This window comes from Typopeltis vanoorti, chromosome 4, assembly GCF_054136105.1.
Source record: "Typopeltis vanoorti isolate ZY-2024b chromosome 4, IOZ_Tvanoo_1.0, whole genome shotgun sequence".
NCBI lineage: Eukaryota > Metazoa > Arthropoda > Arachnida > Uropygi > Thelyphonidae > Typopeltis > Typopeltis vanoorti.
Window position 1 is genome coordinate 8,880,468 of NC_143552.1, and position 26,614 is coordinate 8,907,081.

A 26,614-nucleotide genomic window follows, 5' to 3' on the forward strand; every position below is an offset into this window, starting at 1 on the left:
ACATCAATGCCTTAGTATCCCATAATGCAAAACAAACATCCTTTCGGATGTGTATAATGCTATGCACATCCGTAAAGGACCACTACCCAGATTGATTTCGACCTTTATTGAGGTACTGTTAAACTGTACCTCTCCAAAAACTCTGAATAATTTACAAGATCACTTCTAAATCACTCTCTGAAGATCACTTTCTGAATGATGCTAAAGAATCACTACTAAACTCATCACACCTGATCTAAATCACTCAGGAGAGGAAATTCAGGCTCAACCAAGCAAAAACAATCTCTTCATGAAGCAAGCAAGCAAAGGCTAGCATTATGTAGGAGCCAGACCCAGAAGAGAGATACAAAGATTGACAATTGACAATTAATATTTATGACTTAAGGGGTGAAGAGAAAAGCTTTTCATATTCCCCATTGTCTGTTACGGTCACAGTGAAGGAAAATACTATGAGCAGTTTGCTTGCCCAGAATGGGCATGGAGATTATACATCACTGAAGGAAGTTAAAATGGCTTTTGGTCTTTTGTGTTTGAATGTATCCGTAGGCTCATAGGCTACAGCTTGCTGAACTAGATCATTGGGATGAGTGGACGTCTTTAGAAAGAACTTTGCAGCTAAAGTTTGTAGGAAGGAGAAGATATAAGAAATATTTGTATCTCGGTGAAGTTAATGATTTCTGACGAACCATGGGGCGTTTAGGATCATTCTCAAGCATTTGTTCTGAACCCATTGCAGTCTGATAATATTTTTAGTGGAGGTGTGGCTCCAGGCTGGAGAAGCATAAGTAACCATAGGACGAATCATCAGCTGGTATAAAAGCAGTTTGATTCTGATGTTTAGCTTGCTGCTTCTGTTTATTAGGGGGTAGATCTGAGTGATGGCTTTAGATACCTTTGTACATGTGGCCTTGATGTGTTGGTTAAAAGTTAATTTTTTGTCGAGGACAACACCTAAGTAATTTGTTTCCGTCTGCCAGGGAATTTTGGTCTTGAATAATAAGATGTCTCCTACAGGAGATATCGGCCTTTTTGTGAAGAGAATAGCTGAACTTTTCAGGGGATTTACTTGCAGTCTCCATTTGGAGAACCATCTTTCTAATTTTAGAAGGTTTTCTTGAAGTTTTATAGTAATGAAATGTGGTCAGAGAGATCTGACTAATAATGCCGTGTCATCTGCATACAGGGCCATGATGGATGTCATTGGGTTGTGCGGGATATCAGACATGTATACAGAGAACAGTAATGGAGCCAGTAGTGATCCCTATGGCACTCCGGCCAAGATGGGTCGCTGAGATGAGGTAGTGCCGTTAATCTTGATTTGCATGCTCCTGTTTTGCAGATATGAACTAACTAAATGTGTCAATTTCATTGAGATACCAGCTGAGATAAATTTATGTAGCAATCCAAAGTGCCATATTTTGTCAAATGCTTTGGATAGGTCAAGGAAAACAGCTCCCGTGTATTGTACGCCAGTTGTAGCTGGTAGTAATGTATTCCAGAATTCTGTGGATTTGGTGAGTAGTACTGTGGTATTGCCAAAAGCCGAAAATACAGAATTCACATATTTCCCATATACAATAAGCCAAAAGGTGTATCACCTTATTTTTAAATTACTCCAGATTAGGGATAGCTGTAAAAAGTTTCTTCACTTGGTTATAAATTAAATTACACTTACCAAGAAATTATATTCTTGTTCTTCATCCAAGTATAAGCAAAGTTTGCATGTAAAACAACCTTCACAACTAGGCTACTTGTGTATAAAGTTTAATGACTTCACATTAATTGCCTTAGTATCCCATATGCAAAACATACATACTTTCGAACATGTATAATGCTACACTATACCTACTGGAAAAACTTTCTACAAACATTTCTAATCTGGCATTTTTAATAATAAGGTAATACACCTTTTCATTACATCTATATGGGAAATATATGACCTGCATTACTTCAACCTTGGTGTTTCCTCTGGGTCTAGCTCCAACCGATGAAGCCTCAGTAAACATCGAGACCAGTCTGGATAGCAAACCTTCCAAACGGATTCATGCTTTGCATTATGGGATAGTAAAACAATTAATTGAAATTATTAGCCTTTATATACAAGTAGACTAGTCATGAAGATATTTCATGTGCAAGCTTTGTTTGCTTATACTTGAAATAAAGCTTAAACAAGAATATAATTTCTTGGCAAATTTAAATTTTTTTAATTTATAATTTAAATTAATTTATAATTTAAAGCGAAAAAACATTTTACAACAAACTGATTTATAATTTGATGCCTCCATTCTGCCTTCTTAATTCAAAGGCAGTGTCTTACCTTCCTTTCACTTCTTGTGCACTTTTCCATTGGTCAGATTTTCATGAAACATGCAGTGTCATTTTTAGTTCCTTATCACATTTTCTTAAAGCATGTGGTATTATCTAATCCAGTTCCACTGACTTTCAGGAAATTCAGTGTTATTATTATTATTATTATTATTACATGATACTTCCAAGGAGCTCAAAGACTCATCAAGGGAGGGCACCAACTTTACAATTCTCTGTCTCCACCACTCAATTCACCAACTACAGCAAACCATCATCTACATCAACACCATCTACTGACCACCACTAGTATTTTTACATACAATCACAAACATCCATACTCACGGCAGGATTCAAACCCCCACAGCCATTGTGCTGGAGAGCAGATACGCCAACTAGGCCGGTATTTAAAATAAATTCTCCTGATGTTTTTCTAAACCTAAAATCCTCTACTTGTCTTTCTCAAGAAATAATCCCTGCTTTTCAATGACAACATACTCAATAAAGTGATAATTTAAAAAATCATTTATTAGTCACTGAAGTCCCATTTCCAGCTAGCAAGGTCATTCATCTACAGTCATTTCTCTCCTATATGCCTTAGCATTTTCCTCTGATTGCAATGCTAGCCTAGTATTCCCTTTTCCAGTTTTATCTTCCTTACTATTCACTTTCTCACAGTTCGATTTCCATAGCTATTCATACAACTCCAAATCTGTTTATCTTTTTCACTTTAGGTATGCAATTTGCCATTGCTTCTGATAAATATTTCTTAAATAGCTCCCATGCACTACTCATATCTCTACCTTCCGATGTTCCATCCATGAAACTGTCATTTTTATAGTTCACCTTCCTTTTATTTCTTTCCTTCAAGTCAGGATTACATGGTCATTCTCATCGCCAAGTCATCACATCTCAATTACAATCAGATCTCCTGATGCGACCAAATCCAAGATCTTTGTGATCCCTCTTCTAATTGTTGCCTGAGACATTTGTCTCTCTAGAATTCGAGAAATTATGTTCTCTTATTAGTGTATGTTATTTCCTCTGCCCAATTTATATTGCTATAATTAAAATATTCCATAATGATCACTCAATTTGCACTTGCCAAACTTATCTATATAAACATTTCCTGCTCATCACTCTCTGTGTTACCTGGCCTATAGTAATATCCTACCCTGCCCACCTATATTTCACACAATATACCTTCAAAACCATTAATGTCATTTACTTCCCTATTCTCCACTGTGAATGAATACAACTCACCACTTATCATGAGTGATACTTCACCCTATTTACTCTCCCTATTCTATGAAATGTGAAATATTCTATACATTTGTACTTTCATTCTATCATAATATCGTTTTCTGTCATTCATGTTTCACTGATAGTAATTTTTGAACAGGCCGAGGCTCTCAATGCCACCAGTTCATTTCCTTTATTCCCAATACTCCTAGTATTTGTATAATGAAACACTAATTCATTGTCAGTAATTCTCTACCTATTATTATTATTATTCCCTCCAGACTCCATTTGACTTTACAGTATACCATAGATTCTCACATCTCCCAAGTAACCTTCCCCACAGGAGACCCAACCCTGCAACCTTCCAATCTTACAACTCAAGATTCCCTACCCTAACACTCTCCTGTCCAGAAAACAACAATCTCTCTCTCTTTCCCTCTCTCTCTCTCTCTCCAGATGAGCCTCTAGAGATCTTGGAGTGTTAGTAGATAAGAATTTGAAGTTCAGGGACCATGTAGCAAAGACTGCAAATACAACTCAAAAGATAATTGCAATGTTGATATGAACATTCACATGTGAAGATAAGGATGTCATTTTGCCTCTTTACAAGGCCTTGATAAGACCTCACTTGGACTATTGTGCGCAAGTCTGGTCTCCTAGTTTCCATTGTAATCCTGATATATTGGCTAGAGTGCAAAGGAGAGTGTCAAAAATGATATCAGGATTATGGAATACTGATTAGGAAGACAGATTGAGAATTTCTAGACTGCAGACACTAGCAAATAGGATTACAACGATATGACTGAGACTTACAAACTTCTGAAAGGATCATACAGGATTTCAGTAGATAGAATTTTTCAATTTATGGAGGGTGGGGAAAGGACAAGAGGGAATCTTTGGAAGCTGAAAATGAATGCCGCTAAGAAGGGGGTGAGGGCTAGATTTTTCTCTCATAGGGTAGTGTATGATTGGAATGGATTGCCATCGGATGTTGTGAGTGCAAGCAGTGTGAATGAATTCAAGAATAAGTATGATAGCTGGTGCGTGTAGTATGTGACCTCCCTCAATGAGTCCCTGACTTCCTAGAGGTCTTTCTTAATAATAATAGTAATATTCAGATGCAATTCATCTCTCATATACTTCTCTTCTATCATCAAATGTATACTTCACATATATCAGTTAATGGATGATGGTTTACTCCAGGAAATTTATTATTATTTGACCTCCAGGGAGTCTAAAGACTTATCAAGGGATGGCACCTACTCTACAACTCTGTCTTCCCCACTCAATCCACCAACTGCAATGAACCACAACTACACCAATGACATCTGTGAAGCTTGATGAAGCTAAAGATTTGAGGAGGTTAGATAGACATATTTCAAAGGTGACTAAGGTAGCTTATAGGATCCCTGGAAATGCAGTATGTGTTGTTAGCAACAGTGAGGACTGCTTTTATTTGCTTGGAGAGTGGTAAATGAGTAGAATGGGTTGACAGTGTCTGTCATGACTGCTTTGTCAGCCATTGCCTTCAAGGTTGTTGGTCTCCCACAAAGAGTCTTCAGACTCCATTCAGGTTCCATGCAATAATAATAATAATTGCGGTTGCAGACACTAGAGAAATTTTTTTAAGGTCTTTCTTCAGCTATTTCTCAAGCAAAGTGTTCAGGCATCTAGGACTTTTCTCTGTCAGAAAGTTAAGTTTTTAATCCTGCAATTTAGGAGAACCAAGCACAGAACTCACTATTTCAAACCATAATATATACGAGGGTGGTCTAAGTTCTCGGTCTAACAATGAAAAAAATAATTTATAATTTCAAAATTAATCAACATAATTCATCAACATAATCTCCCTTAAGACTAATACATTTATTCCAGTGATGCTCCAGAGCCATTATCCCATCCCTGTAGTGGTTCTCAGTAAGATCTGCAAAATACCCCTCTACAGCCGCAATCACCTCTTGATTCGAAGAAAAATGCTGACCAGTGAGAAAGAGTTTTAGTTTTGGAAAGAGACAGAAGTCAGAGGGAGCCAAATCTGGGGAATAGGGTGGATGTTCCAACAATTCATAGTGCAGAGCCCTTAATTTTCCCATTGCCAAAACATCTTTGTGGGCAGGTGCATTGTACTGATGAAAGATGATTTTTTTCTTCTGCAAACCTGGTCTTTTCTCATGAATTTTTTCATCTAGTCTAGTTAAAAGATCGGAATAATATTCCCCAGTTATTGTTTTACTCTTTTCAAGATAATTAATAAACAAAATGCCTTTAGCATCCCAAAATACCGATGCCATGACCTTTCCTGCTGATGGAACCATCTTTGTCTTCTTTGGTGCTGAACAACCATCTTTTGTCCACTATTTTGACTGCTGTTTGGATTCTGGTGTGTAATGGTGAATCCAAGTCTCATCCATAGTAATACATCGACGCACAAAATCAGTTTTATCTTTTTTAAAATGTTCCAAGCACTGTTCAGAGATTTTCATGTGAGTGCATTTTTGATCTGCTGTGAGCAAACACGGCACCCATCTTGCACAAAGCTTTTTCATTTGCAATTCTTAATGCAAAATATATCCTACACATTCTTTTGAAATGCCGTAGTCTCAGCAATTTCATGCACTCTGACTCGCCGGTCATCCAATACCATATCATGTACTTGATGAATGATTTCTGGTGTTGTTACACTTTTTGGACATCTTTCACATGGATCATCTTCAAGGCTGGAACAGCCACCTTTAAACTTGGCAACCCATTTCTTAATTGTCGAAAATGAAGGAGAAGAGTGTCCATAAACTTTTATGAACTTCGAATCAATTTCTTTTGGCATTAAACCTTCTTTTACAAAGAATTTTATAATTGCATGATACTCAATTTTATCCATTTCAAGGGATACACAAAACACTTTTGCTTCAGACAGCTGTATAAAACAAACTACTTAATAGAATGACTTGTAATTTCATATGGATGCTTATGACAGAAAATAAAACTCTTCTGATAGTGTTGCCATCTATAGTCGAGGCCGAGAACTTTTCAGACCACCCTCGTATTATTGGTTTTACGTCATGAGATGGCATTACCCATATTACATCCCTAGATTTCAAAAAGCATTGATAATCCTGAACTTAACTATTGGTGAAGAGTGAGAGTGGTGACTAGCTGCTAACTGATTTCCAAAAAGAGTTAAGATTAAAAGAGTTCTGCCATACTCCTTTTGGGTAACAAAAAAAAGTGTTAGTGGATTTGTTTTATTTATTTGTCTATTTATTTATTATTATTAAATGAGCCTCTCTGTGCATTTCCAATTTCCCATTATTCACATAATGCCTGATATCGCTCATAAAATTTCTTCACTGATGTACTCATACCTATCACATACTAATCCATTCATTCAGTATCCTTCAAGAGAAAAAAATAGATATAACATCCTTGCTAATGATACCTTTACTCATCTTCCAGGGGTAATCAATCTTCTGCTTTTTAAGCAGTTTTTAACCTACAAACCACAATACCTTGGTCACCAACCCATGAATTGTCTCCACCACTTCCACATCCCCTATGAAATCCATCTAACAAAATCTGAGCATGGCAGTACAGATGTGGTTGTATTATAGCCATTTAAAGCAGATAATACTTCCTTATCCCTCCTTGCCAATGTGTTTTCAACATTGAAGTGATACTTACACTATTTTTCCACTTTTCCAACTCATCCCTTGAACTTTAACATCCTATCCACAATTATTCCCAAATCTCTACCACCATCTATTTCTTGAAATGCGGTGCCATCAGTGTAATACACATCATGTAGTCTCCCTCAATTCTTACAACTTTTACATTCCTCAGTTCTTTGCAACAGTGAATTGGCAACCATTATCCTTTTTCTACAAGTTAATCTATTTAAATACCCCTTAAAGAGATCCAAATCATCTTCATTTGTGATGGACCTTCCCGCTCCACTCTAATTTAGCACTATTAGCAAATAAGTGGATTTTTTTTATGTTGCTCCCACCTGCAAAAGATTATTTGCAAACCTATAGTACATTTTTGTACTGTGGGTAAGGATTTGTTTTTCTATATTTTTTTAGTTTTATACATGTTTGGGAGAGTGAATTTAGATTAAGAGTGACTGACCTGCAGAGGGAGATAGATGAGCTGAAAGAGGAGGTGGAATGTCTTGTGAATGAGAGCAGAAGTATGAAAGATAAGATTAGGAGAATGGAAGAGATAAATGCAAGCCGAATCAGAGTGGGGGAGAGAGAGAAATTTGGGAGTGTTAGAAGAGGAGAGAAAGGAAACAGAAGAGAGGGAATGAGGGAGAGATATGGGAATGCTAGCAGACGAGAGGATGGAAACAGTAGGAGAGATGGAATGAGAGACAGATATGAAAGTGCTAGAAGAGGAGAGAATGGAAACAGTAGGAGAGATGGAATGAGAGAGGGATATGGAAGTGCTAGAAGTGGAGAAAATGGAAACAGTAGGAGAGAGGGAAAGAGAGAGATGTACGTGAGTGCTAGAAGAGGGGAGAATGGAAACAGTAGGAGAGAGAGGTATGGGAATGCTAGAAGAGAGAATAGCAGTAAAAGAGAGGGAATGAGAGAGACCTATGGGAATGAAAGAAGAGGAGAGAATGGAAACAATAGGAGAGAGAGAATGGTAAGAGGTATAATGTATGGCGACTCAATGATCCTTGGTGTTCAAGATAGGATGCGTGAGGAGTGTTTGCCAGGAGGAACAATAGAAAGAGTGGCTATGGCAATTAAGAGAGGTGAAAGGGTGGATGAGATGATTGTGATGGTAGGAACAAATGATTTGAGTGGTAATGTAAGTCGGGCAGCGAGAAATATGAGATTTTTGCTTGAGACTGTACGGAAGAAGACAGAGAGACGAAAAATAGTGTGCGTGTTGCCTAGGTATGATAATGATGAACTGAGCAGAAGAGCAGTCATATTGAATGGCATAATAGTGAGAATGTGTGACAAAGAGAGGACTGGTATATGTGGATGCTTGGAGCGTTTGAGGAAAGAGAGGAATTGTATGCAAGAGACCGCTTACATTTGAATGAGGAAGGACATAGGCATCTAGAGAGATTGCTGTTCTGAACGAGTCAGTGTGTCCCAGGGAGGATGATAGGAGGGGTGGCCTCTTGTGGGAATGGATACTTGGGAGAAGGGAGACGATGTCAGGTAGCAGTGAGCCCGGTGGAGTCTAGAAGGGATAATGCTGGGTATAGAAACAATGGCATTTATATGTTTTATACTAATGCCAGGAGTATCCGGAATAAGGAAGAGGAATTGGTGGCGCAGATAGCATCAGCCTGGCCAAAAATTATTGGGATCACTGAGACATGGTTGACAGAAGGGGATATAATAACAGGAATAGAAGTTGCTGGGTATAGCATTTTTCATCAGGATAGGAGGGGAAAACATGGTGGTGGGGTACTGCTTATGATAAGTGATGACCTATGTCCTCTAAGAGTGGAGGCTTTGGAAGGAAGTGAGACAAATGATTTTGAGAGCATATGGTGTGAGGTAGAGGTAGGCAAGACAGGATATTTAGTGGGGTGTTGCTACAGACCCAGGAGCATGGAGGATGGAGACCAGGAGATGTTTAGACAGCTAAGTTTGGCAAGTGCAAGAAGAATGATTGTTATGGGGGATTTTAACCACAGTAGTATAAATTGGAGAGAGGAAGATGCATGTAGCAATAGGGGAATGGGATTTCTAGAATTCTTGAGGGACAAATGTCTTAGGCAACATGTAACAGAGGGAACAAGAGGTTCAAGAGTTTTGGATTTGGTTATAGCATCAGAAGAGTTGATAATAACTGAGATGACATCTCTCCCACCAGTTGGAGAGAGTGACCATATGGTTTTGACTTGGAAAATGAATAGACATGCAGGAGTATCAAAGAGATGGGAACTTATGTGGAATTATAAAGCAGGTGATTATAATAGTCTTAGACGTCAACTTCGGGAAGTTTCATGGAGGGACGAATTGGAAGACCGGGATATCAATTTTTGCGTGGGAAATTGTGAAATTTCCCACGCACCAATTGCGTCCTCTTCTTCACTCGTGGTAAGTTGTATACCACGAGTGAAGAAGAGGACGCAATTTAGAGTAAAGTGGATGACAAACAATATTAAACAGGAATTGCATGCGAAAAAGAGACTATGGAAGAGATATAAGGAGACAGGTGAAGAGATGCACGAGGAATAAAAGACACAGGCCAGAAGAGTGACTAGTGTGGTATGGAAAGCGAAACTGGAATATAAGAGAAGGTTGGCCCTAAGATCCAAAGAAAATCCTAGGGAATTTTTTAGCTATGTGGCCAGTAGGAGGAGAAATGACTGTGGAAGAATGATATTGCGGGATAAAAATGGGAATAGAGTGACTGATGCAGAGGACATAGTGTAATTGTTCAATGAACACTTTATTGGAGTATTTCATCCTAGAGGAGTCAGTTTTAATGCTAGAGGGATAGGGCTGGTTCGAGGTTTAGAGGTACAGGAGGAGAGTGTGTTTCAGATACTGAGTACTCTGGATGTCAGTAAAGCTTTGGGTCTGGATGGTATTTCACCACGAGTTTTGAGAGAATGTGCCAGGGAACTGACAGTGCCTTTAACCTCACTTTTCAATGAAAGTCTGGCTTTGGCAAAGGTGCCCAGGGAATGGAAGGAAGGTAAGATAGTCCCATTGCATGAGGGTGGTAACAGACTGGAAGTGTCTAATTATAGGCCAGTCTGTGTGTCATCAGTAGTAGTTCAGATCTTGTAGAAAGTAGTGAGGGACCGTATACAACATTGGGCAGATGAGGGTAATGTTATCAGTGAGAGTCAACATGGATTTGTGAAAGGACGCTCTTGTTTTAGCAATATGCTAGCCTTTTATAATAAAGTTACAAGAACATTAGATGAGGGGAAAGGCATATACTGCAATTTTCGTAGACTTAGCATTTGACAAGGTGCCACATGATAAGCTGATATTTAAGTTGCAGCACATGGGTCTGGATGTCAGATTGGTCAACTGGATTCAGGATTGGCTGTCTGATAGGTATCAGAGAGTTGTGTATGGTGTAGCAGTTTCAAGGTGGCAGAGGGTTACAAGTGGGGTCCCACAGGGCTCAGTACTAGGACCCATATTGGTTATCCTTTATATCAATGACATTGCCAGTGGATTGCAAGGGGATATTCAGTTGTTTGCGGATGATGCGAAGCTAGGAAGGATTATTAGTAATAGTGCAGATGTGGTAGTCCTACAAGAGGATTTGAATAAGCTAAATAGATGGACAAATGAATGGGGGTTGTCGGTTTAATGCAGCAAAATGTAAGGTCTTGAGGTTTGGGAAACATCAATGGGATGCAGCATACTCTATGGGAGGAGTTATGATGGAGGAAGTAGCGGAGACAAGAGATCTGGAGTTGATGGTTGATAGAAACCTGAAGTTTAGGGGACATATTGCAAAGGTGGTGAAGGTAACACAGAGGATTGCTGCTATTATGAGAAGGACACTGACCTGCAGAGATAAGAGCATTATCATTCCGCTGTATAAGTCTCTGATCAGGCAACACTTGGACTATTGTTTTCAGATTTAGTCTCCAGGATTTGAAGGGGATAAATTAACTGTGGAAAGGAATACAAAGACAGATGACAAAGATGGTTTTAGGACTGTACAAGGATAGTTACGAGGATCGACTGAGGGAATGTGGACTGCAGAGTTTGGTGGATAGAAGAAGGAGAGGTGATATGATTGAGGCTTTTAAACTGCTGAGAGGTGGTTACAGGGTTGACATTGGGAAGTTCTTTCACTTGGTTGAACAGTGGGTAGGAGTGATGACAAGAGGCCATCCCTGGAAGTTACGAAAGGAAACTGTGAGAAAGAGGGTGAGGAGTGGTTTCTTTGCCTGGCGTGGAATGAACCGTGGAATGCTTTGCCTGATGGAGTGGTGAGGGCGAGAACGGTCAATGAGTTTAAGGAGTGGTATGATAGACTTTGTGTTTCTTAGGGGGGGGATCTCCCCTCGATGAGTCTTGACAGACTTTATGTTCTTAGGAAGGACCTCCCACGATTTGTCTTTCGACTCCATGGAGGCGTCAGTAATAATAATAATAATAATAATAATAATAATAATATAATTTTTGTATTTTTTAAAATTTATTTTTTACATAGTCTGGAAACCTTGCTTTAGAGCAGTGGTTCCCAACCTTTTTTCCACTTGTGTACCCCTTTTAAACACATTTCTATAAATTGTACCCCTTGTTTTTAAAATAGCTATTTTTAAATACTGACACTTTTGTTCAGTGCCGATCTTAATGTAAAATAGTCGAAATGAGGTAATGAGTTGGGAAAGGAAAATTACCACACTATAAGACTACGCATACCACCGGTTGGGAATCGATGCTCTAGAGAACAAACATAGAACTTTTTTCAAGCCACTTCAGGCCTCCAATAAATGGGACAATGGTCTCACATCGGGCAATGAATTTCACCTCCCCACCTAAAGACAATCACAAACATTCATGCCAATGGTGGGATTCAATCTTGTCAGTTGGAGAGTGTGAGTGCATTAACCACGCAGCCAACCAGGCTGGACATATCCATTCAAATCATCTCCAACATTAGTGTCCATAAATAGCAGCGGACTATATAGATAAATAGCAGTTAACAAGTAATGAGTCCGATGGTGCTTCACAGGACCCATCTGCTTGATTCTGCTCCAGCATATACTACTCTTGATGTTTGTCTATCAGCCACCTGCTTACACATTACTAGCTTCACATGCATTCCCATTTGGTTCAATTTATGTAACAGATTTTCATGTGGTATCTTGAAAATCTTTCAATCCAGTAATATCATAGCAAAGTCATTTCCCTTACCCCTTTCAGGTATTACTTTATTATACAGAAAGTACTAAAGCTAGATCAACCCCTTGACAAGCCATGTTTCCCTTCAATTGAGAATTTCAAATGACCAAATATAAATGCTCAAATCCATTGATGAGAAATTAGAATCCTCTCTTGGTGTCTAATGACTAATGAAAAGGCATTTGAGAAAAGGATTCTAATTTGGCTGATCTAATTGATAGATATAATATACTTACTCCAAAGTCTTGGAGTTAAATCGAAATGCTATTACAACAAATTCAGCTCCTTTCTTTTTTTTTTTTTTTCTGCCATGTAGTACTGCATGAAATGAATGATGATAACTGTCAGGTACAGAGACTTCTCTTGTTCCATTTCAAGGAAAGAAATGTACACTTTTAAAGAAGTAGTACTGTCCACATATATATGAAACATAATAAGCTTGTCACCCTCTCCTATAATTATTATTATTATTATTATTATTACCCAAGACCCCATGGAGTCAAAGTCTCATCTAGGAGGTCCTGTTATCAAACACACAGTTCATCATACCTTGCTTTAAACACACTTAAATTCTCTGCAGACACCACACTCTCAGGCAAGGCATTCCAATCATTCACAACTCTGCATGTAAAAAACCTCCTTCTCACTCCCCTACTCACACCCTCCTTATGCAGCTTCCAGGAATGACCTCTGGTTCTCCCCTGATCTCCTACTATTTTCTGTAGAACCTCTCCAGCATTGATCCTATAACAACTCCTTAATAACTTGTAAGTCTCTATCATATCTCCCCTCCTCCTCTTCCTGTTCACCAGAGGTTAGAAACTATCTTAGTCAGTCACCTCTGGATCCTCTCCAACATTTCTTCATCCTTCTGAAAACCAGATGACCAAATCTGGGCACAATAGTCCATCTGTGGCCTAATCAAAGCCTTATACAATGGAACGAGAATCTCCCTACTTCTACAAGTAAGTGTCCTCCACATCATTCTTAGAAGCCTTTGTGTTGTCTTCACAATTTTGACTATGTATCCCCTAAATTTCAGATCCTTATCCACTATCACCCAAGATCTCTTATTTCCTCCACCTCTGACAATGTATCCTCACCAAGCATAAATTCTGCATCCCATTTTTGTTTTCCAAATTTTAAAACCTTACATTTTGCAACATTTAATACTCACATCCCCATTCCTGTGCCCAATCACTCAATTTATTCAAGTTCTTCTTATAAGGACACAATATCTTCACTACTCTTCATGGTTCGTCCCAACTTTGCATCATCTGCAAAAACTGAATACCTCCATCCAAATCTTCACCAATATCGTTAATATACAAGTTAAACAGCAATGTCCCTAAAACAGACCCCTGAGGCCATTAGTAACTTTCCTTTTCCTGGATATCGATCACCCATACACAGCTTGTTGACCTATCAGATAGCCAGTCTCCAATCCAGTGCACCAATCTAATATCCAACCCTATCCACTCCAGTTTGACTATCAACTTATCATGCGGTAATCTATCAAAAGCCTTTGCAAAATTGATAAGTGATGACCTATGTCCTCTAAGAGTGGAGAATTTGGAAGGTAGTGAGACAAATGATTTTGAGAGCGTATGGTGTGAGGTAGAGGTAGGCAAGACAGGATATTTAGTGGGGTGTTGCTACAGACCCAGGAGCACAGAGGATGGGGACCAGGAGATGTTTAGACAGCTAAGTTTGGCAAGTGCAAGAAGAATGATTGTTATGGGAGATTTTAACTTCAGTAGTATAAATTGGAGAGAGGAAGATGCATGTAACAATAGGGGAATGGAATTTCTAGAATTCTTGAGGGACAAATGTCTTAGGCAACATGTAACAGAGGGAACAAGGGGTTCAAAAATTTTGGATTTGGTTATAGCATCAGAAGAGTTGATAATAACTGAGTTGATGTCTCTCCCACCAGTTGGAGAGAGTGACCATATGGTGTTGACTTGGAAAATGAATAGACATGCAGGAGTATCAAAGAGACGGGAACTTATGTGGAATTATAAGGCAGGTGATTATAATAGTCTTAGACGTCAACTTCGGGAAGTTTCATGGAGGGAGGAATTGGAAGGCCGGGATATCACCAGTGCATGGGAAATTGTGAAAGAATATTTGTTATCATCAATGGTAAGTTGTATACCACGAGTGAAGAAGAGGACACAATTTGGAGTAAAGTGGATGACAAACAATATTAAACAGGAATTGCATGCGAAAAAGAGGCTATGGAAGAGATATAAGGAGACAGGTGAAGAGATGCATGAGGAATATAAGAAACAGGCCAGAAGAGTGACTAGTGTGGTATGGAAAGCGAAACTGGAATATGAGAGGAGATTGGCCCTAAGATCCAAAGAAAATCCTAGGGAATTTTTTAGCTATGTGGCCAGTAGGAGGAGAAATGACTGTGGAAGAATGATATTGTGGGATAAAAATGGGAATAGAGTGACTGATGCAGAGAACATAGTGGAATTGTTCAATGAACACTTTATTGGAGTATTTCATCCTAGAGGAGTCAGTTTTAATGCTAGAGGGATAGGACTGGTACGAGGTCTGGAGGTACAGGAGGAGAGTGTGTTTCAGATACTGAGTACTCTGGATGTCAGTAAAGCTGTGTGACTGGATGGTATTTCGCCACGAGTTTTGAGAGAATGTGCTAGGGAATTGACAGTACCTTTAACGTGGCTTTTCAATGAGAGTCTGGCTTTGGCAAAGGTGCCCAGGGAATGGAAGGAAGGTAAGATAGTGCCATTGCATAAGGGTGGTAACAGACTGGAAGTGTCTAATTATAGGCCAGTCTGTGTGTCATCAGTAGTTGTTAAGATCTTGGAGAAAGTAGTGAGGGACCGTGTACAGCATTGGGCAGATGAGGGTAATGTTATCCCTGAGAATCAACATGGATTTGTGAAAGGACGCTCTTGTTTTACCAATATGCTAGCCTTTTATAATAAAGTTACAAGAACATTAGATGAGGGAAAGGCATATACTGCAATTTTCTTAGACTTGGCAAAGGCATTTGACAGGGTGCCACATGATAAGCTGATATTTAAGTTGCAGCACATGGGTCTGGATGTCAGATTGGTCAACTGGATTCAGGATTGGCTGTCTGATAGGTATTAGAGAGTTGTGTATGGTGGAGCAGTTTCCAGGAGGCAGAGGGTTACAAGTGGGGTCCCACAGGGCTCAGTACTAGGACCTATATTGTTTAACCTTTATATCAATGACATAGCCAGTGGATTGCAGGGGGATATTCAGTTGTTTGCGGATGATGCGAAGCTGGGAAGGATTATTAGTAATAGTGCAGATGTGGTAGCCCTGCAAGAGGATTTAAATAAGCTAGATAGATGGGCAAATGAATGGGGGTGTCAGTTGAATGCAGCAAAATGTACGGTCTTGAGGTTCGGGAAACATCGATGGATGCTGCATACTCTATAGGAGGAGTTATACTGGAGGAAGTAGGGGAGACAAGAGATCTGGGATCGATGATTGATAGAAACCTGAAGTTTAGGGGACATATTGCAAAGGTGGTGAAGGTAACACAGAGGATTGCTGCTATTATGAGAAGGACACTGACCTGCAGAGATAAGAGGGTTATCATTCCGTTGTATAAGTCTCTGATCAGACCACACTTGGACTATTGTTCTCAGATTTGGTCCCCAGGATTTGAAGGGGATAAATTAACTGTGGAAAGGATACAAAGACGGATGACAAAGATGGTTTCAGGACTATACAATGTTAGTTATGAGGATCGGCTGAGAGAATGTGGACTGCAGGGTTTGGTGGATAGAAGAAGGAGAGGTGATATGATTGAGACTCTTAAACTGTTGAGAGGTGGTTACAGGGTTGACACTGGGGAGTTCTTTCGCTTGTTTGATCAGCGGGAAGGAGTGATGACAAGAGTCCATCCCTGGAAGTTACGAAAGGAAACTGTGAGCAAGAGGGTAAGGAGTGGTTTCTTTGTGTGGAGGGTGGTTGAGCCGTGGAATGCATTGCCTGATGGAGTGGTGGGAGCAAGAACGGTCAGTGAGTTTAAAGAGTGGTATGATAAACTTTGTGTTTCTCGGGGGGGGGGGACCTCCCCTCGATGAGTCTTTTGACTCCTTGGGGGCCTGAATAATAATAATAATAATAATAATAATAATAATAATAATAATATTACTGTGTATCCTTCTCCTCTGTCCATGAAAGCAGTCACCTTATTGTAATAAGTAAGTAGATTACTAAAACATGACCTCCATTTAGCAAGTCCATGCTGTCCATCAAAGATAATACCATTGTTGTCAACCCAATTCTGGATCCTGGTTCTCACAAGCTTCTCCAACAATTTAACTACAACACCTGACACACAGATAGGCTTATAGTTTGATGCTTGAGTTCTATCGCCTCCTTAATGAAGGAGGAAACTTAGCTCATATCTTTTGATCTAATTGCTAGAGTGATGAGCTTAAATTGTAATAATTTAGAAGGCTGCTTTGTCAGTGACTGAATAACTCTGCTGCCACTACCTTACAACACGTGCCTGCAGGAGGTCCAATCATTGTTATCTTGGTAAGAATGAGTATGGATGAATTTTGCCCATGGTATGTGTATCAGATAAACAGTTGATGATCTGAGCAGTTTGCAGCATGCATTAAAAATTACTGATTACAGCACATGTAGACAAAGCCTCTGTATTGCTTTCGACAACCCATTATATTAGCTGTTACATAGACAATAGATATCTTTCTTGCAAACTTATATAAATCTTTCTTCTTTGCATACATCTAGTGCATACTGCACTACTTTTAAACTTGCTTTTTGTTTTTTTTTATGTGAATTCCATCTATGAAAAGTAGTAAATCTATGGTACATTAATGTTAGTACTGTGGGTGGGCTAGAGTTAAATAACTCAGAAGTCCAAATTACACAGGAAAACAAAACAGAACATCTTTCAAGCCATGTTAGTTCTCCAGTAAACAAAGTGGTGATAGTCTCTTAGCAGGCAAGGAAAATCATCTGTCACCCAAAGATAGTTACAAACATCCATGTTCAAGTGGGATTTGAATATACAGCCTGTTTATTGCAGAGAGGTTCCATCATCCACTCAGCCAATCAAGTAAGTAAATGATGCATCTTTTAGAATATTGTATTTATGTATACATGCATAAAAATATACATAGAAAACATAAAGAAAAATGCAACAATCAATTATCCTCACTTTATCATTAGTTTCATTCTTTTTATATGTAATTTTAGAAGGCAGACAATTTTGGTGAGACTGGATACCAGAGGAAGATCAGAACTCATCCATGAACCTGGCGATCACCTTGGAATATTTCCTGCTAATTCTGTTGATATAGTCAGTAGAGTTCTTGCCTGTCTCAAGTATTCAAGTTACACAGAAAATGACATTGTTCAAGTTGAATCAAAAATAGGTAAGAAAAATTTTTATGGTTTGTTTTTGAAGTAAATAGGTTTGTATTTGTTGAAGAAATTGGTGTACTTCTTCTTGAGCTTCACGAACCCTTAAGGTTCTTAGCTGCAAGTACCACAGTTTTCAATTTTTTCCTATCTTTAAACAACTCCTTCCAGTTTTGCAGCTTCAGCTCTTTCATGTCCATTTCAGTACTATCCATCCATCTTCTGCAGAGATCATCCTCTAGGACTTCTTCCATTTTGGTGATGTAGAAAGGTTCTCCTCACTAGCCTGTTATCCTCCATTCTTTCCAGGTGACCTAACCATCTCATGCGACTAGTTCTGATTTCATTTATTATTAGTGGCTTCTTATAAAGTTCATAGAGTTCTTTATTCATTCACCTTCTCCATTCACAGGATCAGGATGTCACAGGATCTTTCACCAGACCAAATATTTTTCTTAAGATTTTGTTTTCGAAGCATTGTAATTGATCTTCATCAGATTTTGTTATATTCCATGTCTCCACACCATATAATATGACTGGTCTAATTAGCATTCTGTAGGTATTTATTTTAGATTCATATGACAGATTTTTAGATGAGAGGAGGTTCTGAAGTGAGAAAGATGATTTATTACCTGCTTGGATTCTCATCTTTATTTCTGTTTGGATCTTATTATCTTTAGTTATTATAGAGCCTAGATATTTAAATTGCATTGAATTTTTCAATATCATGACAGCAAACTGAATAGTTGATGGCTTATTGAGATCATTATGTCTTGATACTTTTAAATATTCTGTTTTATTTTGGATAATATTAAGACCTATTTTTTCGGAACAGGTTTTAAGGTTTATAAAAGTTTCAGTTATATCTCAATATCGTCTGCATACCCCAGGAATGATGCAGAGCATGACACAGTACTTTTCGTTGTTTCTCGAGTTATTTTTTCTAGGCTATGTTGAATAGCTTAGGTCATAGATGGCGAGCCTATGGCACATGTGCCAGAGGTGACACATTCGAGAATTTTGCTGGCACCCCAACGATTTACAGGTGATATCCATTTATATGCTTATAAATTAATTTTTTTTTTTTTAGTTATTACAATACGTACAAGTTAAATTTTGTTTTACACGAGAGAGCAGCTATGAAGACGTGTGTAATATGATTGGTGCGGTATTAACAAAAGATCATGCGATGACCCAAAGACAAAGGCAACCGACAATTGTTGAGTTGAAATGCTAATTCTCTTCAACTGAATTCCATAGCATCTGAAACTGTCATAACAACATTCACTATATATTTCTAAGTTTTAACACATTCACGACAGGGTATCGTTTATCATTTGGACAGAACTTCTCATTACCGGCGGGCTCAACTCACACAAAGTTTCAATCCTTGGTTGAATTTTATTCCTGCTTGTTTGAGTTTGAGCTGGCAGGCGAACTCACACATGCATTATATGTACAGTGACCATATTTTTTTTTGAGAAAATAAAGGAGAAATCAGAAATTGTTTCATAATAAATAAAAAATAAAAAAACAGGTTGCATTTATTGTTTCACTAAAACTAAAAAGCTTTATAACGTTTATTGTAAAATATAAGCATATACATAGCATTCTAAACAATCATATTATTACTTAAAAAAATTAAATTCTGATACTTTTCACAAGAATGAACTTTTTTAATAAATCAGGTTTTTCTTGCATTTTTGTTTCTTGCAAACAGAAAAGTAAGAAAAATAACATTTTAGAATGTTGGAATTAAAATTTTACTTCAAAAATAAGCATATTGTTTTTAATTTATTTTCCTATATGTCATTTTGACTTTTGGTAATTTTTTTAAACCTAAGTAGGAATTACCAACATTTTGGAAAAACTGTGCCATTTATAACATAATAAATCTAAAAGCATGTTTTGAATACATATGGAAACATAATTAATTAAATTGGAAGTAAACGATTAAAAGTGTATCATCATTGAACAAAGTTTTAATTTTTATTAAACAAATAAATAATATGATCTAATTATATTACTACTTACTTTTAATGAGATGGTTGAGCTTCTTGGCTCTTGCAGAGTTGCTGGATATCTGGCTCAATATTGGCTTCAAATTCAGTTGAAGACTGGCACGCACGCACACACACACACACACACACACAAAGACGATTTCTGTATTTTGTTTTTATTTGAAGGAGCAATGAAAATCCTTTCTCACAAAGATAGGTTGTGGAGAAAAAAAACTGCATGATGATTTTCAATGCTTCTTCAGATAATTCAGGAAATTCACTTCTCACTGAAGGTGAGATCCAAAATCGAGCCAAACCAAGATTACAGAATTACATTTTAAGTCCACTTTTCACTTGAAAGCTCAATTAACTGTTTTTTTTTTTTTTTGATAACGAAAGATCGTTCTTGTGACTGCAAGCCTGAAATGTAGGATAGTGTTGATAACCATTCTTTGTCAACAAGGAGTGATGCAAAATCAGAATTACGTTCATTTACAAATAATAAAACTTCGTGTCTTAATTGAAATAACCTTGTTAGTACTTTGCCCCTGGAAAGCCAGCGAATTTCAGAATGAAGCAAAAGTTGTGTATATATTCACTGCCCATTTCATCGCAGAGTACTGAAAATAACCTGTTATTTAACGGTCGAGCTTTAATAAAATTAACTAGCTTGACAGCATTATATAGCACAGTTTTAAATTCTGGTGACATTCCTTTGGAGGCTAATGCTTCCCTATGTATGAAACAGTGTATCCAATTCATATTCGGAGCTACTTCCTTGACCATAGAAACAACCCCACTATGCCTGCCTGTAAAGGTGCAAGCTCCATTCGAACAGAAGCTTATACATTTTTTCCACTGGATCCCTTTGTGAATTATGTAATTATTGAGAGTGTGAAATATTTCTTCTCCAGTTGTTCGGTATGTAAAAGTTCTACAAAAAGGGGTTGTTATAGGATCAATCTTGGAGAAGTTTTACAGAGAATAGTGGGAGATCAGGGGAGAACCAGAGGTCATCCCTGGAAACTGTATAAAGAGGGTGTGAGTAGGGAAGTGAGAGGCAGGTTTTTTTTTGTGCAGAGTTGTGAATGATTGGAATGCCTTGCCTGAGAATGTGATGTCTACAAAGAGTTTGAATGTGTTTAAAACACGGTATGATGAGCTGTGTGTGTGTGTGATAAAAGGACCTCCCAGATGAGTCTTTGACTCCATGAGGTCTTGGGGTGGTAATAATAATAATAATAATAATAATAATAATAATAATAATAATAATAATAAAAACAGAATATCATCATGAATGCTGTTATCATGCACATATCTTACGTAGCATATTAACTGTGCATCACTTGTAACATCAGTAGTTACGTCTATTTGTAACGCATAATAAGGGCTCTTCTTAACTCTTTCGATTAACTGAGATTCTACGTCACCTGCCATATCATTAATTCTGCGACCGAGGAATCAAATCAACATCTTTTAGTAACTTGTTGCCAAACATCGGTTTTACCACATCTTTTATAGCTGGAAGTAGCAAATTTTTCCCAATAGAATGAGGTTTCCCTGTTTTCGCGATGTTCAAACTTAAGAGATAGGATGCTTCCAGTGCCTTGCTATTAATGGAACCCATGGCTGAAACTATATCTTTCCCTAATGATTTAATGTCCCTAATGTATGAAACTCTGAAAAAATTCATCGTTGAAAAAATTCAATTGACTTATTTTTCACACCACAATGTTTAGTTTCTAAATGTCGTAGGAGTTTTGCAGGTTTCATGCACTCGTTCGACAACACTTCACAGCACAAAACACATTGAGATTTTTGTTCCCTTTAATTTCTACACCTAGTAAATCCGAATTCCAAATATGAACTGTTATATTTATTACTGTATTTTTTTTTAACTGCTTGTTTCTTCTTCTTCTTTAATGGTATCAGATTTACTCATCATTACAACACTTGTATCACAATTAGCATTTGCATCACCTATTTCATTTTCCCTTCTAGTCAAAGTCCTAGTTCTAAGCCACTTTACCATTATTAAAAACGTTTCTGAAAAATATATAATACTGTGGTTAACTCAGAACACACTATACTGTGCATACTGGTTGTAAAATAATAAGGTATTTTTATCCCCTTAATTTAGAGTAAATTATTATTATTATTCAGGCCTCCATGGAGTCAAAAGACTCATCGCGGGAGATCCTTTCTAAGAAATATAAATCTATCAAGACTCATCGAGGGAGGTCCCTCCTAGCAAACACAAAGTCTATCATGCTACTCTTTAAACTCATTGACCGTTTTAGCTCTCACCACTCTATCTGACAATGCATTCCACGGTTCAACCACCCTCCATGCAAAGAAACCACTCCTCTTGCTCACTCATAATTTCATTTTGTAACTTCCAGGGATGACCCCTTGTCATGACTCCTTCCCACTGTTCAACCAAGCAAAAGAACTCCCAAGTGTCAACCCTGTAACCACCTCTCAACAGTTTAAAAGTCTCAATCATACCACCTCTCCTTCTTCTATCCACCAAACTCTGCAGTCCACACTCCCTCAGTTGATTCCTCATAACTAACATTGTATAGTCCCGACACCATCTTTGTTATCCGCCTTTGTACCTTTTCCACAGTTAATTTATCCTCTTCAAATCCTGGGGACCAGATCTGAGAACAATAGTCCAAGTGTGGTCTGATCAGAGTCTTATACAATGGAATGATAACTGTTTTATCTCTGCAGGTCAGTGTCATCATTATTGCAGCAATCCTCTGTTACTTTCACTACCTTTGCAATATGTCCCCTAAATTTCATTACTGAAATTTAGGGGACATATTTGTAACTTTCTATCAATAATCAAACCCAGATCTCTTGTCTCTCCTACTTTCTCCAGTTTAATTCCTCCCATACAGTATACAGGGTCCCATCGATGTGTCCCAAACCTCAAGACCTTACATTTTGCTGCATTAAACTGAGACCCACACTCATTTGCCCATCTATCTAGCTTATTCAAATCCTCTTGCAGGGCTACCACATCTGCACTATTACTAATAACCCTTCTCTTCTGCAAACAACCAAATATCCCCTTGCAATCCACAGACAAAGTCATTGATATAAAGGTTAAACAATATAGGTCCCAGAACTGAGCCCTGTGGAACCCCACTTGTAACCTTCTGCCTCTTTGATATTACTCCACCATACACAACTCTCTGATACCTATCGGACAGCCAATACTGAATCCAGTTGACTAATCTGACATCCAGACCCAAGTGCTGCAACTTGAATATCAGCTTATCACGTGGTACCCTATCAAATGCCTTTGCTAAATCTAGGAAAATGGCAGTATATGCCTTTCCCTCATCTAATGCTCTTGTAACTTTATCATAAAAGGCTAGCATATTGCTAAAACAAGAACGCCCCTTCATAAATACATGTTGACTCTTACTGATAACATTATCCTCATCTGCCCAATGGTGTATATGATCCCTCACTACTTTCTCCAAGATCTTACTAACCACTGATGACACACAAACTGGCCTATAATTAGACACTTCCTGGCTGCATCTGCCCTTATGCAATGGCACTATCTTACCTTCCTTCCATTCCATGGGCACCTTTCCCACAGCCAGACTTTCATTCAAAAGCCAGGTCAAGGGCACTCTCAGTTCCTTAGCACATTCTCTCAAAACTCGTGGTGAAATACCATCCAGTCCCACAGCTTTACTAACATCCAGAGTACTCAGTATGTGGAACACACTCGCCTCCTGCACCTCTAAACCTCGAACTGCTCTATCCCTCTAGTATTCAAATTGACTCCTCCAGGATAAAAACTCCAATAAAGTGTTCATTGAACAATTCCACTATGTCCTGTGCATAAGTCATTCTATTCCCATTTTTATCCCCCAATGTCATTCTTCCACAGTCATTTCTTCTCCTACTGGCCACATAGCTAAAAAATTCCCTAGGATTTTCCTTGGATCTAAGGGCCAATCTTTTCTCATATTGTTCTTGTTTTGACTCCTCCTAGATGAGTCTTTGACTCCATGAGGTCTTGTTTAATAAGAATAATAAAATTCCAGTTTCGCCTTCCTTACCATACTAGTCACTCTTCTGGCCTGTGTATTATATTCTTCATGCATCTTCTCTTCACCTGTCTCCTTATATCTCTTCCATAGCCTCTTTTTCGCATGTATCTCCTGTTTAATATTGTTTGTCATCCACTTTACTCCAAACTGTGTCCTCATCTTCACTCATGGAATTCAGCTTACCATTGCTACTAACAAATATTTCTTCACAATTTCCAAAGCATTAATGATATCCCAGCCTTCCAATTCCTCCCTCCATGAAACTTCCCCAAGTTGACGTCTAAGACTGTTATAATCACCTGATTTATAATTCCACATACGTTCCTGTCTCTTTGATACTCCTGAATATCTATTCATTTTCCAAGTCAAAACCATATGGTCACTCTCTCCAACTGGTGGGAGAGATGTCTATCAGTTATTATCAACTCTTCTGATGCTATAACCAAATCCAAAACTCTTGAACCTCTTGTTCCCTCTGTTACATGTTGCCTAAGACATTTGTCCCCCAAGAATTCTAGAAATTCCCTTATTGCTACATGCATCTTCCTCTCCCCAATCTATACTGCTGTAGTTAAAATCTCCCATAACACTCGTTCTTCCTACACTTACCACGCTCAACTATCGCAACATCTCCTGGTACCCACCCTCTTTGCTCCTTGGTCTGTAGCAACATCCCACTAAATATCCTGTCTTGCCCACCTCCACCTCACACCATATGCTTTCAAAATTATTACTGTCACAGCCTTTCAAAGTCTCCACTCTTAGAGGACATAGGTCATCACTTATCATAAGCAGTACTCCACCATCACGCTTTCCTTTCCTATTCTGCCAAAAAATGCTGTACCCAGCACCTTCTATTCCTGTTATTATATTCTCTTCTGTCAACCACGTCTCTGTGATCCCAATAATCTTTGCCCAGGCTGATGCTATCAGTGCCACCAATTCCTCTCCCTTATTCCAAATACTCCTGGCATTAGTATAAAGCATATAAATGGAGTTGTTTCTATACCCAGCATTATCCCCTCAAGACTCCACTGGGCTCATTGTTACCTGATGTCGTCCCCCTTCTCCCGAGTACCCATTCCCACAACAGGCCACCCCTGCTACCATCCACACTGGGACACACTGACTCGTTCAGACAGCAATCTCTCTAGATGCCTACATCCTTCCTCATTCAAATGCAGGCGGTCTCTCGTATACAATTCCTCTGTGCTCTCAAACGCACTCCAAGCATTCACATATTCGAATCCTCTCTTTTGACACATTCTTGCTATTATGCCATTCAATATCACTGCTATTCTGCTCAGCTTGACATTATCATGCCTAGGCAACACACACACTATCTTTCCTTTCTGTGTCTTCTTTTATACAGCCTCAAGCAAGTACCTCATATCTCTTGCTGCCCTATTTACACCACCACACAAGTCATTTGTTCCCACCATCAAAATCATCTCATCCACCCCTTTCACCTCTCTCAATTGCCATAGCCACACTTTCTGTCCTTCCTCCTGGCAACCACTCCTCATGCATCCTATCTTGAACACCACGGATCATTGAGTTCCCATACATTACACCTCTTACTACTATATTCCTCGATTGCTCACATGCATCCCTCACATTATAATAATAATAATAATAATAATAATTATTATTATTATTATTATTCAGGCCTCCAAGGAGTCAATAGACTCAACGAGGGAGTCCTTCCCAGGAAACACAAGTCTATCAAGACATATCATGAGAGGTCCCTTCTAGCAAACACAAAGTCTATCATGCCACTCTTTAAACTCATTGACCGTTTTAGCTCTCACCACTCTATCTGACAATGTATTCCATGGTTCAACCAGCCTACATGCAAAGAAACCACTCCTCTTGCTCACAATTTCCTTTTGTAACTTTCAGGGATGGCGCTTTGTCATCACTCCTTCCCGCTGTTCATCCAAATGAAAGAACTCCCCAGTGTCAACCATGTAACCACCTCTCAAAAGCTTAAAAGTCTCAATCATATCACCTCTCCTTCTTCTATCCACCAAACTCTGCAGTCGACATTCCACCAGCTGATCCTCATAACTAGCATTGTACAGTCCTGAAATTGTCTTTGTTATCTGCCTTCGTACCCTTTTCACAGTTAATTTATCCCCTTCAAATCCTGTCGACCAAACCTGAGAACAATAGTCTAAGTGTGGTCTGATCAGGTTCTTATACAATGGAATGATAAATGGAATGAAATGAAGATGATATAGCTAGTGGGATAGAATGTGAAGGGTATAGTGTGTTTAGAAGGGACAGAGAGAAAAGAATGGGGGAAGGAGTGTTATTGATGATAGCTGATGAACTGCAGCCAAGGAAAATTGAAGTTGAACTGCAGGATAGATAGAGGGAATAGAGTGAAGAGAGAGAGAGATAGAGTAAAGAGAACAAATTTGAGACTATTTGGTGTGAGATTGAGACTAGTGGAACAAAATATATAGTTGGGTACTGCTATGGACCAGGTGATGGAATAGATGGTGGAGATAGTATGCATAGATAAATAAACACAATGAATGGAAGGAGGGTAATTATTATGGGGAATTTCAACTATTGTAACATTGATTGGAAGGAGGAGAGGAAACATGGGTGGAAGGAATTGGATTTTATGCAGTTATTAAGGAATAACTACCTGAGACATCATGTAATGGAATATACTAGGAGTTTGAGAGCGCTTGACCTTGTAACTGCATCT

General features: G+C 38.5%; 1 protein-coding gene across 2 annotated transcripts in view; it reads left to right on the forward strand.

Annotated features, from left to right (window-relative positions):
* The window catches only part of LOC150107093 (nitric oxide synthase 1-like), a 281,501-nt gene that overhangs the window by 164,041 nt on the left and 90,846 nt on the right, over positions 1-26,614 (forward strand). For both annotated transcript variants that reach the window (XM_090391631.1, XM_090391632.1), the window contains one exon: positions 17,649-17,827. In XM_090391631.1, coding sequence (XP_090247757.1) covers positions 17,649-17,827 — 179 coding nt within the window. The remainder of the gene's footprint in view (positions 1-17,648; positions 17,828-26,614) is intronic.